This window comes from Malus sylvestris, chromosome 11 (genome assembly GCF_916048215.2).
Source record: "Malus sylvestris chromosome 11, drMalSylv7.2, whole genome shotgun sequence".
NCBI classification, from domain to species: Eukaryota; Viridiplantae; Streptophyta; class Magnoliopsida; order Rosales; family Rosaceae; genus Malus; species Malus sylvestris.
Window position 1 is genome coordinate 8,489,606 of NC_062270.1, and position 15,232 is coordinate 8,504,837.

The window sequence follows — 15,232 nt, forward strand, 5'->3', positions numbered from 1 at the left end:
TTCTGTGGCTGTCGGGTTACCAACGTGAGCAAACCTCTTCCCAATTTTTCTCCATCGTTGTACTGCTTCTTCACTTCTTTCCAGGCCAGCTCTGGTTGAGCTTGGATTATGTCCAGTTGAAAGTTGAAAACAAGCTTACCATGAGACCCCATATCCTGCCAACTTTCTCTACCAAATATGCCAAAAGCTGTTGGCTGAAGTCAATGAGAAGATCATGGAATATGGATTTGCTGAGAGGTGGTAGAGTGAGAGATTTTTCAGGTGTGAAATCCCATTGTATTCTAGGAGTCAAGGATTCTCTGGGAATTCTGGATCGAAGAAGACTTATAAATTGTTTAGTGAAGACGGAAACGATTCGAAACAGTGGGACAAGCATACTGGGTGAATAGTTGAGTAAGCGAACGGAGGGCTTTATTCATTATCAATTGTGTGTATGTTGCTGTTGTTACTGTCGTGCAGAAAATCTCAGTTTGAGGTGACTGAGATTACAACAAATATGAAATCATCCCTCACAGTTGTAGTGCTCTGTATGTCCTTTAAATGCAAGAACTGATTTGTGACTCGAAGAAAGCTCTTGCAGGGTTCGTTTGCTTGGTGTCAAACGAATTTCACTCTAAAAACAAAATAAAATTCTTTTTTCTCAATCAAACTATTTTATGAGTCATCAGAAAATCACAAGAATTGATAGTCGCTACTACTTTCCAAACATCAAACTATTAAACTAAACATGGTAAATACCAATATTAAACTAAACATGGTAAATACCAATAATATATGATAATATTTGGGAATTTATTATATTTCATTAATCTCCAAAGTGGAGTATATATAGGAGTTACAATTGGTATTACATATGTACTTCACAAATGTGGGACAATAAACTACTATTTACATTTTAACTAATGTATAACTCGCAACACTCCCCCTCAAGTTGGTGCAAAGATGTCACGCATGCCCAACTTGTCAAGCGAGTCGGAAAATGCACTATTAGACACAGCCTTAGTAAGAGCATCAGCCAGTTGATCTTCAGATCTCACAAACGGAAACATAATAATTCCAGCATCCAATTTTTCCTTAATGAAATGTCGATCAATCTCCACATGTTTTGTTCGATCATGTTGCACTGGATTATGAGCAATCTCAATAGCAGCCTTGTTATCACAATGGAGTTTCATAGCACTTTTGTGTTTAAACCCAAGATCTCTCAACAATTTTTTCAACCACAACAACTCACTTACACTATGAGACATACCACGAAACTCAGCTTCTGCACTTGACCTAGCCACCACTTTTTGTTTCTTGCTTCTCCAAGTAACTAAATTACCACCCACAAACATAAAGTATCCAGATGTAGATCGCCGATCAGTGATAGAACCAGCCCAATCTGCATCTGTATACCCTTCGACATTCAAATGATCATTCTTGGAGAAAACCAGGCCTCTGCCATGAGCCATCTTCAAGTACCTCAAAATACGAGTTACTGCATCCATATGAGCTTCACTAGGTGAGTGCATAAACTGACTTACCACACTAACTGCATAAGCAATGTCAGGGCGAGTGTGAGACAAATAAATTAATCTCCCCACAAGCCTCTGATACCGTTCCTTATGAGTTGAAACTTGATCTGGAAATAAGCCCAGACGATGATTCTGCTCAATCGGAGTATCAACAGGTTTGCAATCTAACATACCTGTTTCAGCTAACAAATCAAGAACATACTTCCTTTGAGATAGAAAAATACCATGCTTGGATCGTCCAACCTCGATTCCAAGAAAATACTTCAATTCACCCAATTCTTTCATCTCAAACTCAGTAGCTAGGTACTTTTGAAGGTGTTGTATCTCCTTTTGATCATCACCAGTCACTATCATGTCATCAACATAAATAATCAATGCAGTTAGCTTACCATTTTGTCGCTTTAGAAACAAAGTATGATCTGAATGACTCTGGATATACCCAAACTTCTTCATTGAACTTGTAAACCTCCCAAACCATGCTCTAGGAGATTGTTTCAAACCATACAAGGCCTTTCGTAACCTGCATACAATACCTTTTCCAGGAGATGTTCCAATACCAGGTGGGAGATCCATATACACTTCCTCCTTAAGATCACCATGAAGGAAAGCATTCTTAACATCAAACTGCAACAGAGGCCAATCCTGGTTTGCTGCCAAGGACAGAAGAACACGCACAGTATTAAGTTTGGCAACAGGAGCAAAGGTCTCCTGATAGTCCACCCCATAGGTTTGAGTATAACCCTTAGCAACTAATCTGGCTTTATACCGATCAATAGAACCATCTGCTTTGTGCTTAATAGTAAACACTCATCTACATCCAACGGCTTTCTTCCCGTTTGGTAACGGAACAAAATCCCAAGTAGAATTCTTTTCCAAAGCTTCCATCTCAACTTTCATAGCATTAACCCACTTAGGGTCAGACAAAGCATCTTGCAATTTTGTTGGAATTGATACACTAGATAGCTGACATATGTAAGATGCATATGGTTGGGACAAACGATGAGAAGACACATAATTGTTGATAGGATATTTGGCTTTGGCATGCATATCAGACTCATATTGTACTTTAGGTTTTCCACGATTAGCTCGTGGAGACAACTGATAAGTAGAAGAATCGTCAGAATTTACCTCATGTATGCCACCATCTTGTACCAAACAGTTAGAAGAATCATCACTGGACGAACCATCATCAGGCAACTCGTTAGACATATCAGCAGCAGGCAACCGATCATCAGAAGGTAATTCATCAGATATATCCGCAGCAGGCAACCGATCATCATCTGTAGCCGACTGATTAGTATCACACAAAATAATATGTTTTGTTCCCAACTCTGTCTGTAACACATCATCCATATCATCTCTTCGAATCTGCACTTCACTCCCCCTCTCCCCTTGAAGTGGAGAGTCGGAAGAGGGCTTCACAAAATACGAAACTTCCTCATGGAAGGTGACATCCATGGTAATATAAGTTTTTTGAGTCGGAGGATGATAACACTTATAGCCTTTTTGATTGTTAGCATACCCAATAAAGACACACCGGAGAGCACATGCATCAAGTTTACTCCGCTGATGAGAGTAGACATGCACATACGCAATACACCCAAACACTTTCGGAGGAAGCTTTGAGACAGAAACAAGAGAAACATGTTTTTGTAGCACATCAAACGGTGTCTGAAAATCAAGAACCCGACTTGGAACACGATTGATCAAATACACAGCAGCCAAAACAGCATGACCCCACAAATGATTAGGAATACATTTATCTAACATCAAGGAGCGAGCAACCTCCATTATTTGACGATTCTTCCGTTCGGACACACCATTTTGTTGGGGTGTAAACGGAGTAGTCGTCTGGTGAATAATACCATGATCACGGAAAAAACATGCCAAAGTGTGATTCACATATTCTCCTCCGTTATCAGACCTGAAGACCTTAACTTTGGTCTGAAACTGAGTAGATACCATTGTACAAAATTCTTGAAGAAGTAACGGAACATCACTATTATTTTTCATCAAGAACACCCAAGTTACCCGAGTACAATCATCAATAAAAGTAACAAACCAACGGAATCCATTAGAAGTAACTTTTGCAGGACCCCACACATCAGAATGTATCAAATCAAATGGTAAAGTAGCTTTAGAATCACTTACAGGAAAGGAAGCACGATGACTCTTAGCCATGACACATGTTTCACACTTGAACTCTGAATCACTACAAGTGCGAAACAAAGAAGGAAATAGATGCTTCATATAACTGAATGATGGATGTCCCAATCGTCAATGCCACAACCAAATTTGATGTCTGTTATCCACTTTAGCACTTAAAACTTGATGATGATTTGAACCGGAAACAACAGTATCCTCCATAGTCAAGATGTACAAACCCCCTATCCTTTTACCATAACCAATTATCTTCTGAGTTTGAATATCTCGAAAATAACAATACGTAGGATAGAAGTGAGTAGAACAATATAAAGTATCAAGAAGTTTTCCTACCGACAAAAGATTGCACTTAACATCAGGAACAAGTAAAGCACGGACCAGTGATAAGGTTGGAGTCAAAGAGATAGTGCCTTCACCCTTCACAGGGGAAAGTGCTCCATTTGCACTAGTAATATACGGATCACGAACATAATCACATAACTCATCAAACACTCTAGGGTCACTTGTCACATGATCAGTGGCCCCAGTATCAATTATCCATTTATTTGTTCCACCAAGATGCATAACAACACTATGATTATATTGAGCTATTGAACAAAATCACGAACAATAAAGGCACAAAAGATACGCAGCGGAATGAAAACAATTTACCAGAGACTGTAGCAATCACTGTTCACGCACTGTAGCAATACCATTCACGGCACTGTAGCAAATAACAATCACTGTTCACGCACTGTAGCAATCACTGTTCACGCACTGTAGCACGACACTTTTTTTTTTCACACGGAGGAAATCACGAAAAATGTGGCACAAAATTTAAAGCACATAGGTCACCAAGAGCGAACTGCTCTGATGCCATATTGAACTAAACATGGTAAATACCAATATTAAACTAAACATGGTAAATACCAATAATATATGATAATATTTGGGAGTTTCTTATATTTCATTAATCTCCAAAGTGGAGTATATATAGGAGTTACAATTGGTATTACATATGTACTTCACCAATGTGGGACAATAAACTACTATTTACATTTTAACTAATGTATAACTCGCAACACAAACCAAATAAAATTAATCTTTAATAAAAAGTATTAACTGAAACTTTAGTCCCAAAACAGAGTAAATTCGTTGAGCATTTTTCTCATAGCATCTTGCACTTTCATATCATTATCATGAGTCTTTGTGGTGCTTGTCATTTGAGAGCTGATCAAAGCCTAAATCCTTCTTTGGTGCTTTTCATATGCTTCGGTTCCATTGGCTTCACAGGGATTATTTTCTCCGTCCATGTCCTTGAGGAAAAATGAAAAATACAATATGAGAGCCAAATTTATATATGAATAAGAAGCAAGAAAACTATAGATGATTCAAATATATATATCCTATACTTGATTCGTTGCTTAACTTCTCAAGGATAAACTATAGAGAAAACGCGGTACAACCATGGCGAAAACGAACTCCTATAAGAGCTTGTTTTCAAGTTTCAACTGGACAAAATCCAAGTTCAACCAGAGCTGGCTTGGAAAGAAGTGAAGAAGCAGTACAACGATGGAGAAAATTTTTGGAAGAAGCTTGCTTATGTTGGTAACCCAACAGCCACAGAAAGAATTCTATTTTAGATTTGCAGATTATTTTGGATTTTTTTAACTTTTAAATGTTAAATAAAAAGCTAACAGAGTTTGAGATTAGGTTAAGTTAGATGACATGTGTCAAAATATTAGCAATAAGACATACACACAAAAGGGGACAGCAGACTTGAAACCTTCATACAGGGATACAAAGTATTCCCATCTATATCTCAAATAAAAGATGACATAAATCAATATGATTTGGTTTGTTTACAGATGGCGGATTGGATTGGGACAAGGTCTTTTGTTCAACATTTTATGTATCGAGACTAGAAATTGAGAGTTTTTATCATTTTTTTTTCAGACATGTAAATGGCGTCCATTGAAAATTGGTGATTGTGGGGGCAAGTCAAACTTTAAGTGTGACTTGATCACTCTGAATCTCAAAATTTAAAGTACCGAAACCTATTTTCATGTCCATGCTATTGAATTATCAGAGAGACGAGCCGATGGCCCAACTCCAACAACATTGATATTGTTCCCAACTTGGTAATTACCACCTGCACAATCCGTCAGGTGTAGAGTTTTATCACAAAAGGTCTCGGTTTTAGTTGAAATGGGATTAGAATATTTAAACTCTTCTTTTCTCATTGATACGGTGGATGTGAGGCATTTTAACACGCATTCTCACGTGGGACCCAATTAGTGGGTCACACATGGAAGATCCACACATCGACAACCACGTGAAGCGAAGGAGACTCACCCAACACAGGGGGCCAAGGGACCCACCATCATCGCATAGGGTCAAGGGGACCCATCCATCACGTGGCAGTACAGTACGGGCCCTCTTCTTGGCTCTGATACCATGTTGAATTATTAGAGAGATGGGCCGAGGACCCAACTCCAACAACATCGATATTGTCCCCAACTTGGTAATTACTACCTGCACAATCCGTCAGGTGTGAGATTTTATCACAAAAAAAACATCGGTTTTAGTTGGAGTGAGGTTATGGTATTTAAACTCTTATTTTCTCATTGATATGATCGATGTGAGACATTTCAACACATGAACTTTTATGCTGATGGTTACTTTGTATCTAAGTAGGGAATGTTTATTTGATTTGTCATTTTACCTATTGGTTAAACTTTGATCACTTATCTTGGACAGATAAATCTGAGTTATTTACAATTGCACCATGGAGGTCACTTTATAGAAGCCTGTAATGGGACAATGACTTGTGTTGGGAAAATTTTTAGTTGTGACTGGAACACAGATGGTGCATCACGTGTTTTTATGTAAATGGTGAAAATTTTTAATTTTTAAATTATTAACTTTTTAACACACATATTCAACCATTTACATGAATATATATGGTATATCGTCTTGTGTGATGGTCACACTAAAAAATCTCTCATTGTGTTGGTGGTCATGTTGCTTGGTTTGACAATATGAACTGTGATTTAATGTCCAGGTGGAATATTGAGGATTGTGCGAAGAAAGTAGGGTCACTACTAGAAAAAGAGCTACAGGACACCGTTCTTTATATTCTATTCCCAAATCGTGCATATTTGAAGAAAGTTGTCACCGTGAAAAAACATTGGTGCATTTTACATTTTTTTACACTGAAAAACGGTGCCCAACAGATATTTGACAGATTTTTTTGGGAAATTATTAACTTTTACTGGTGTCTATATGGATTATGGAGCGTGCCCTGACAACTTTTATAGTCGAGTAAATTGTAGTAATGATCTATTAACTTTAATCAAATTGAAACAATGATCATTCAACTAAAAATCCATTACTATTGGTCTTTCAACTTATCAAAATGTGTAGCTGTAGTCATTTTCATCAATTTTATCAAAATAAGTTATGTTGAAATAACCATTTATATAATTATGGTCCCTCAACTCATCCAAATGTGTAATTATGATCATTTTCGTCAACTATGTCAAAAATTTTGGCAAAACGAGTTATGTTGAAATGATCATTGCTACAATTGGGTTAAAGTTAAAGGACTATTTCTTCAGTTGAATTAAAGTTGAAGGACCAATAGTAATGAATTTTTAGTAAATGAACTATAATTGCATATTTTGATGAATTTTTATAATCAAACCGATTTGATATTGTATAGAAAATTGGAATACAAAAGATGCTGTAGATGTAATTATTGATTCCATACTGATGAAACCAGGTCATTGTAAAACGCTCTCTCTAAATCCAATCCAACCATGTGGCTGTGAGTTTCTCAATTTTTTTATTATTATCAAAGTATGGACTGGAGCACAAAAGTAAAGTAATAAACAATATTTCACCTCCACTCCTTTTCATATCAGTTTCCGGATTCCTCTTCTCCTAAAAGCTTCTACAGTTTTTCTCCCAACACCTCAAGCGGTTGCATGGCGTCCTCTAGATCAGCAGCCTCTCATCCGCATGTCGTCAACAATATGCATGTAGTCCTCTGTGTTTTTGTCGCCCTCTGAGTTTTAAAGTTGTTGGGATGTGAAAGGCTGAGTCCACGAGAGATTTGTTTACTGGGTTCGTAAGTTGTTTGATGGGAGTTTGATTGACTCTTAAACCTGGTAAAAAGTTTCCTTGCTTCTCTCTGTCTCTTCTCTTGCTTTATATATTTTTATTTTTTTATTTTTTTAATTTCTAATTTTTATTTTTGGTTGAAGTTTAAAACTTAGGCAAAAGACTGTTTACTACCTCATATTTCGTGGTTTTCAACATTTAGTATATCAAGTTTTTTTCGTCCCAGAGTCATACCTAAAGTGTAAATTTTGGGACAGTCTCATACATCTGTTAGTCAAACTGTTAAGTTTTCCGTTAACTGATGACGTGGCGCCCATGTGGACAATGACTGGATGCCACGTGTCAATAAGGGTCCCACGTGGATTTAAAAATTACAAAAAATTACAAAATTGCAAAAAAAAATAAATAAAAAAAAAGCTGTTGTTGTCTACGCCCACCAAACCCTCTATACCCGACCCATCTCCCTCTCCTCCACCCTTTGCAAAAACCCTAACTCCCAAAATCTTTTGAGTTTTCAAAAAAATTGAGCAAACCGAGCATGAAATCCCTAATCCCCAAAATCTTTCCGACCCGTTTGAATTTGACTTCAATTTCATCAAACACATAATGAAAACACAAAAAGACTTCGATTTCGTCATACCAAAAAACTGATCAGTCAGGACTCGGACATTCATTTTCGTTTTGTTCCCCCCAAATTTTCTCAACAACCAAACAGTCCATTTCAAATTATAAACAACAAAAGCAGCAGAATCACAAAGATCAATACACAAAATTTGAAATTTCTTAGCTAATCCTTAACTCTGTTTGCGGGAAACAAAGCAGCTCTAAATCACTCGCCTTTGAGTTCGAAATGCATACCTCGATTTCTTAGAGATAACGACGCTTTCTCAAACGTCGTCTATGAGAAGGCCATCCCGGCAATGATCAGCGAAAATCGGGAAATGCAGTGAAATTGGAAGCTGAAAGGACACCGTGACCTAGTTGGTGGCCAGACGACGGCAGATATGATGAAATTGCGGCAGAGAAAATGGCTTTTAGGGTTTTAGAGAGGCAGTGAGTGAGGTGAAGAATCTGGAATTTTAGAGAGAGAGAGAGAGAGGAGAAGGGGGTCTCTACAGCTTGAAAATGGCCTCAGCAAAGGCGTAGCGTTGGTGAATCGCCTCGTCGAGGAAGCCACAGCGCTCCCGGCATAAGGCGACGGCCAGAAGATCGTCGAGCTTGGAGCTCGTCCAGCCCATTGGGTTGGGTATGGAGGGATTATGAGAGGGATGGGTCGGGTTGGGAGGTGGTGGTGAGGGAAGAACGAGTGCGAGTGGGGAGAGGGACGGAGGGGGGAGACCAAGTCGCTCGGGGTGGGGAAGACAAAAGGGATCTGGAGAAGGATGGATGTGCAGATGTGCATAAGGATTTAGGGATTTGGGTAGTGAGAGCGGAGAGTGAGAGCGAATGTGCAGAGGTACGTGTCACAGCAAATCGCTCGGGGTGGGGAAGACAAAGGGGATCTGGAGAAGGATGGATGTACAGAGGTGCAGAGGGATATGGGGATTTGGGGAATGAGAGAGAGCGGAGAGTGAGGGTGAGAGCGGATGTGCAGAGGTGCATAAGGAGAAGGGAAGCGGATCGGGGTGGGGAAGACAAAGGGAATCTGGGGATTTTATTTTTTATTTTTTTTATTTTTATACTTTTATTTAATTAAAATTTTAATTGTTTATTTATTTATTTATTTATTTTTAAATTTCCACGTGGATGACCCGTGGCGCCCAGTCATTGTCCACATGAGCGTCACGTCATCACTTAACGGGAGATTTAACAGTTTGACTAACGGATGTATGAGACTGTCTCAAAATTTAAACTTTAGGTATGACTCTGAGACGAAAAAAACTTCATGTACTAAATGTTGAAAACCACAAAATATGAGGGTAGTAAACAATCTTTTACCCTTAAAACTTTCTTTTAAAAGACTCATTTTCTCTAAAAAGTAATAATAAAAAGGGATATCAAATGAAAGGCTCTGGTAGTCTTGAAATACGTGTATTGTAGTTTCTCTATGTATATAAAACAAGAACAATTGATAATCTGTATCTTTGGAAACCAACCATAATTCTCAGTTCCCCTCCTCTCTCAGAGTGCTCTCTCCCTCTCGTCATCACGAGTAAGGCTAGATCTAATGATCTGATTTCAACGACGCCTCTGGCTACCAGATCTGGTACTGGCAACCATTTTTGCTTGGATCTCGCTCTCTCTCCCTCTCGAGCTAAGCAGACGCACCTCCATGGAAGAAGATGGATGCTCGACGTCAAAATGATGGATGTAAGTTGACTGTAGAGATCTGATTTCCTGCTGCCTCTCCACCTCGTTTTCATCATGATGTGCCCTAAACCTAATCTGGTAGGTATTTATTTGGGTATTTTTTTTATCTCGGTTTCTTTTTCTAATTCATTTTCAGATCGTTGGAATGTATGTATATCAAGTTCTATTTCTATTCTCTCTTTTTAAATCATTTTCAGATATTCGGGATTGTTTGAGAAGACCTATGAGAATCCCACTTACAAAATTTGTGAGCAACAAACTTAAGTGTTGAAACATTGTTTGTATTTTCTATTTTTCGTCAAAGTTATTATTTTTTATTTTCTGTTTTTGTATGCTTAATGTTGACTCTTTTGGTTGTATTGTTATGAAGGTGAATCTGGAAAAATATGTTCATTCTAGAATCGTTACTCGAGTTCTTGGATGGATGGGAAGGTTGTGGAACTCTCCTAGGTTTAAATGATTAATTTTCATCCAAAGCATGTGGTATTAATCGTGGACTTCGTCAATGGGAGCTCAGCGGGCTCCCTCTTTTTACATACATAAATTGCAATTTGGACACTGATGCTAAAAGGCATATTTTATCTGAAAAAATATTTAATCTTTTAATAAACAAATAAACCAAAATATAATAATCTCATATATCTACTATTCCTTTGCCCACCAATGTATAAATGGTGGTGTTTGTTACAAAAGAGACTTCTGTAGAGGACATGGACCCTAATTTAGTGGCTGCATGATGGCTGTTTATGCTTGCCACCGAATTCAGTGTCCAATGTTTCCAATGGGCACCAATAAGATAGTGTTTTATAGCTATTTTCTAAAGAAAACTAATGAAAAAGACTTGAAAACTTTAAGTTTTAACGATAAGGATAAAATAAAAGGTAAAATGAATAGTATCATAATTGACTTTTTAGTGTAAAAATATGATTTTCGTTAAAGTGAACAATACCATGAGTTTTTCTTTAAAACTCCTATTTTTCTATTTTTCTAGTAGTGGGTATACTAAGACTGCTAAGTACTATTACACATTGTCAAATGACAGAACTTACAAGCCCATTGTTGCTGATAGTGATTTTTGGAGTCTAGCTATTGTATTGCCCCTAAATAGAGTGGTACTTGTGTACACTGTTGATGATGTCCAACTGATCAATTCAGCCCCAAACATTGAAATTCAAGCTTCAGCAAACTCTTTTGACATTCCTTACATGTCAGCCCCAAACATTGAAATTCAAGCTTCAACAAACTCTTTTGACATTCCTCACGTCTGATCCTTTTGGCATATTTGAGGGATTTTTGTAGCAAGCTTATGAAGGAGATCGGGAACGACAACCTTGTTGAGGCAGGTATACATAACATGGAAAATGAAGAAAAAGATGGCGATGGCAATTCGGAAGATTCAAATTAGTGAGACTCAGACTATGAACAAAGCGATGTCGATGACAACTTATTTGACGACAATTTAGAGAAAACTAAAGGGAAAAATACCAATGGAAAATGCAATGGAAATAGGAAAGCATCACGTAATACTGAACCCTTTCCTGATTTAGGATTTGGAGATGTTGAAACAAACTACGAAGATTCTGATGGCTTTAGAAGTGGTTCTAGTTCATCATCTGAAGGTGAACAACCAGTGAAGCGGAAACGTAGGAAGAAAATGCCCAAATTCATTCCTTTTAGAAGTGATTTGGATATGAAGAACTGGAATGATATTTGCCAATAGAAGGGGGCTCAGACAAGCAGTGACATATTATGGTTTTGTGAATGGAAGACAAATAAGATTCCCAATAAGAGAAGGTTATAAAGTTCAGGGTAAGTGTACAAAGGAGGGATGTCCATGGGTGATTTATGCAAGCAAAACAGATGGGAGCTCTGCACTTATAGTGAAGACACTCAATGACGTCCATACATGTCCGAGAGAGCAAAAGCTCAGAGTATGCACCTCAAATTGGTTATCACATAGGTATGCTGACTATTCATAAACAATACAATATGCATGTAACACCGGCTCAACTTTATAAAGCACGGTCATTGGCAGCTGAGAAGAGTGAAGGGGCTTATGTGGAGCAATATGCAAGGTTATGGGATTATTGTGAGGAGCTCAAGCGAAAAAATCCTGGCAATACAATTTTGGTGAAGACTGAAATGGAAGGAGGAAGGCCTAGGTTTCAGAGGTTGTATGTATGCTTTGCAGCATTGAAAAAAGGCTTTTTGGAAGGTTGTAGGCCAGTGGTGGGATTGGATGGATGCCACATTAAAGGTCCACATCCAGGCCAGTTGCTTGCTGCCATTGGTATAGATGCCAACAATGGCATGTATCCAGTAGCATATGCAATTGTTGAAATTGAAGATAGAAGAACTTGGACTTGGTTTCTCGAGCTACTCATCACTGATTTGGGTATTGAAAATGGGCATGCTTGGGTCTTTACGTCAGACAAACAAAAGGGGTTAATAAAAGCTGTGAAGGACCTTATTCCAACTGCTGAACACATACATTGTGTTCGACACTTATATAACAATTTCAAGAAAACACACGTTGGCATTGCATTGAAACAAATTCTTTGGTCAGCAGCTAGAGCAACCACCATTCCAGGATTTAAAGCAGAGATGACTAAGATGGAAGTTGAAGATGGATTGGCTATAAGTTGGTTTGATGTCAAACCAGCATGTCATTAAAGCAGATCCTATTTTAGGACATCATCTAAGTGTGATATCTTGTTGAATAATCTATGGGAGTTATTTAATAGTGCAATATTGGGATCAAGAGATAAACCAATATTAACTATGGTGGAAAGGATTACGACATATCTAATGGTCAGATTGGCAAGAATGAGAGAAGCTGCAGATAAGTGGAAAAATGAGGTTGGCCCTAGAATATTTAAAATGGTTGAAAAAAATAAATTAGAAAGTGGCTCATGTATTGCTTGGTTGTCTGGTGATAAGGAGTATCAAGTGAAGCATATGAGTGGAGCACAATATGTGGTTGATTTAGCAAAACACACATGTACATGTAGAAGGTGGGATCTCACTGGAATTCCTTGTGCTCGTGCAATTGCTGCAATCTATAGAAATGAGGACGATCCATACAAGTATGTTCATTCTTGTTACAAGAAAGCAGCATACATGAGAGCAAGAGAGCAAAATGAGCCACAACCAACCATCAACCTTAAAAAAAATTGCCTAAATGCATCAGCAAAGTCACTTGTGGAATGTGTGGCAAGAAAGGTCATAATCGTACAAGCGGGAAGAGGCAACCACAAGCTTCACAGGTAAAAGTAGCTTAATGGTTTCACTTATCTACATTTTTAGTCACATATGGTTGTTATAAATTGGGGAATATCATCTCATTGGCCTATGGAGAAGCTGGGAGAGGACAAACTTGTGGGACAAATGAAATTGGTCATAACTCACCAATGGGCAAACACAAGCAATGGTGTGCTCATTGAAAACTTTGGTATTTTAAATTTTAGTCTTGTATTTGTAGACAGATGTATGTATAACTCTTTTATTGATCATTTTGTAGCATGCCACTGGAGGAAATATGGGAAGTGAAACTCCAAATGAGGGAAAAGAACAAACTGCATCTAATGCAAGTTCTTTTGACCTATGTCTTTGCCCCTTTCTCGTGTGTGCGCTTTTATAACCCAATGCCATCTGTTAATTTTTCAGGTTTTTTTTATTTTATTATTGTTTGTAGGTTTCTAAAAGGGGTAGAGTGAAACAAAAAGCAAGAGGTAAGTCAGTGCACAATTCAAGAAAGCCACCTGAAAACCACAGAATCTGAAGGAAATCATTTGGAAATTTAGACTTTTTGTTAATGTCAATTTTTTTTTTGGATGAAGACAATGTTGTGAACTTTAAGCCGTCCGCTTTGGTGTTTTTGATTTTGAATATAACCAAGCAATGAAACAATATTTGTGATATGGTAGCAATGAAATGATCAGGCATTGCATTCTCTTATGGTTGCTCAAAATATGTTAAGATACAAAAGTGGTGTGCTCAGTTTAGCATGTCACAAAATCAAATTTTATATAGGTTCTGTAATATGAGAAATGGGTTGAGGTTTGGTGCCAGAAATGGAGTTGTAGATGTATATGCGCTACTCGACCACATTTATCCGCATGAATACTCTCTAACACAAAATTTAAGGGTCTTACTAAAGAAAAGTAAAAACTTGTTAAAAATCTTATTTTGGATGGAAAACTTAATGAAGTTAGGGTGAGATGACAAATTGATGATTTCGGTAAGTTGGTATGACAAATTGCTTAACATTTTAGTTTATACGACAAATTGAAAAAGGTGTACAAGTTCATATAACATTTCAAAAAATTTCCTTGGGAAAATTATGGTCCCTACGTCTAACCAAATAATAAGGTTTTTGATGAGATAATGCATGCCAACTTGGGCATTATAATGTTCATGATTTTGTTTGCGTCTATACATATATTTACTCCGTAAATGTAGATTAGGTTGGTTGGTAAGGCATTGTATTTGTCGCATTCTTATATTCAAGTTTAAATTCTTCTCTTGTAAGTTATAGCTTATAATATCGTCTTACCAAAACTAAAGATACTTATTTTTAGTGGGATATATTTTGCTTAAGTATGTATGTTTGCAAGATTAAATGAAAACCTCCTAAACGTATGGGGTTTAATTGAATTCTAACCACCACCACCACCCTCATGTAATTAGGGCAAAAGGCGAATTTAGGAGGGCTCCTTTCAATCATTTTGTACCCCTGCGTATTATTGTGATTCAATGAAGCTCCCCGTTAAATGAACTGCACCATATAGGGAAGAACTTCTCCGGATCTCTGTGTCCGAAGCTGACAAACACAGAGATCCAGACCACTCATTTTAAATCATGCAGTTCTCATTAGCTCATTCTACTGGCCCTCCTCACACAAATCACCAGTTCAGATCTCCCTTTCTTTAACGACTTGGATATCCGAGTTCTTGAACATGGAAAACAAAAATCCGGAGAGGATCTCGACTTTAAATAGGGTAACTTTTCTACTGTGCATATCGCTAGCCCACCCCCCCCCCCCCCCCCAAAAAAAAAAAACCACCCACAACAAAAGTACAACTATAAGTAAAGCTTTAGGGGTTGCTCTAAAATTGATCTTAAAATTAACTAGTCCG

General features: G+C 37.7%; 3 protein-coding genes and 1 long non-coding RNA gene across 7 annotated transcripts in view; 3 read left to right on the plus strand and 1 right to left on the minus strand.

Moving 5' to 3' along the window:
* Nucleotides 1–12,877, plus strand: part of LOC126591187 (uncharacterized) — a 74,329-nt gene extending 61,452 nt beyond the window's left edge. Inside the window, exons 1-2 of one of the 2 annotated variants that reach the window (XM_050256778.1) lie at nt 9,786–10,172; nt 10,292–12,877. In XM_050256778.1, the coding sequence (XP_050112735.1) occupies nt 11,988–12,767 (780 nt within the window). In that variant the 5' untranslated portion in view covers nt 9,786–10,172; nt 10,292–11,987 and the 3' untranslated portion in view covers nt 12,768–12,877. Of the gene's footprint in view, nt 1–9,785; nt 10,173–10,291 lie in introns of those variants that run through there. The other variant, XM_050256779.1, reaches the window with a different exon arrangement.
* LOC126591206 (uncharacterized) overlaps nt 1–15,232 on the minus strand; it is a 102,918-nt gene that overhangs the window by 76,236 nt on the left and 11,450 nt on the right. The gene's annotated exons all lie outside the window — the stretch shown is intronic.
* Nucleotides 1–15,232, plus strand: part of LOC126591190 (RHOMBOID-like protein 1) — a 45,372-nt gene that overhangs the window by 21,084 nt on the left and 9,056 nt on the right. The window lies entirely within an intron of this gene.
* The window catches only part of LOC126591175 (probable LRR receptor-like serine/threonine-protein kinase At3g47570), a 45,617-nt gene that overhangs the window by 16,339 nt on the left and 14,046 nt on the right, over nt 1–15,232 (plus strand). The window lies entirely within an intron of this gene.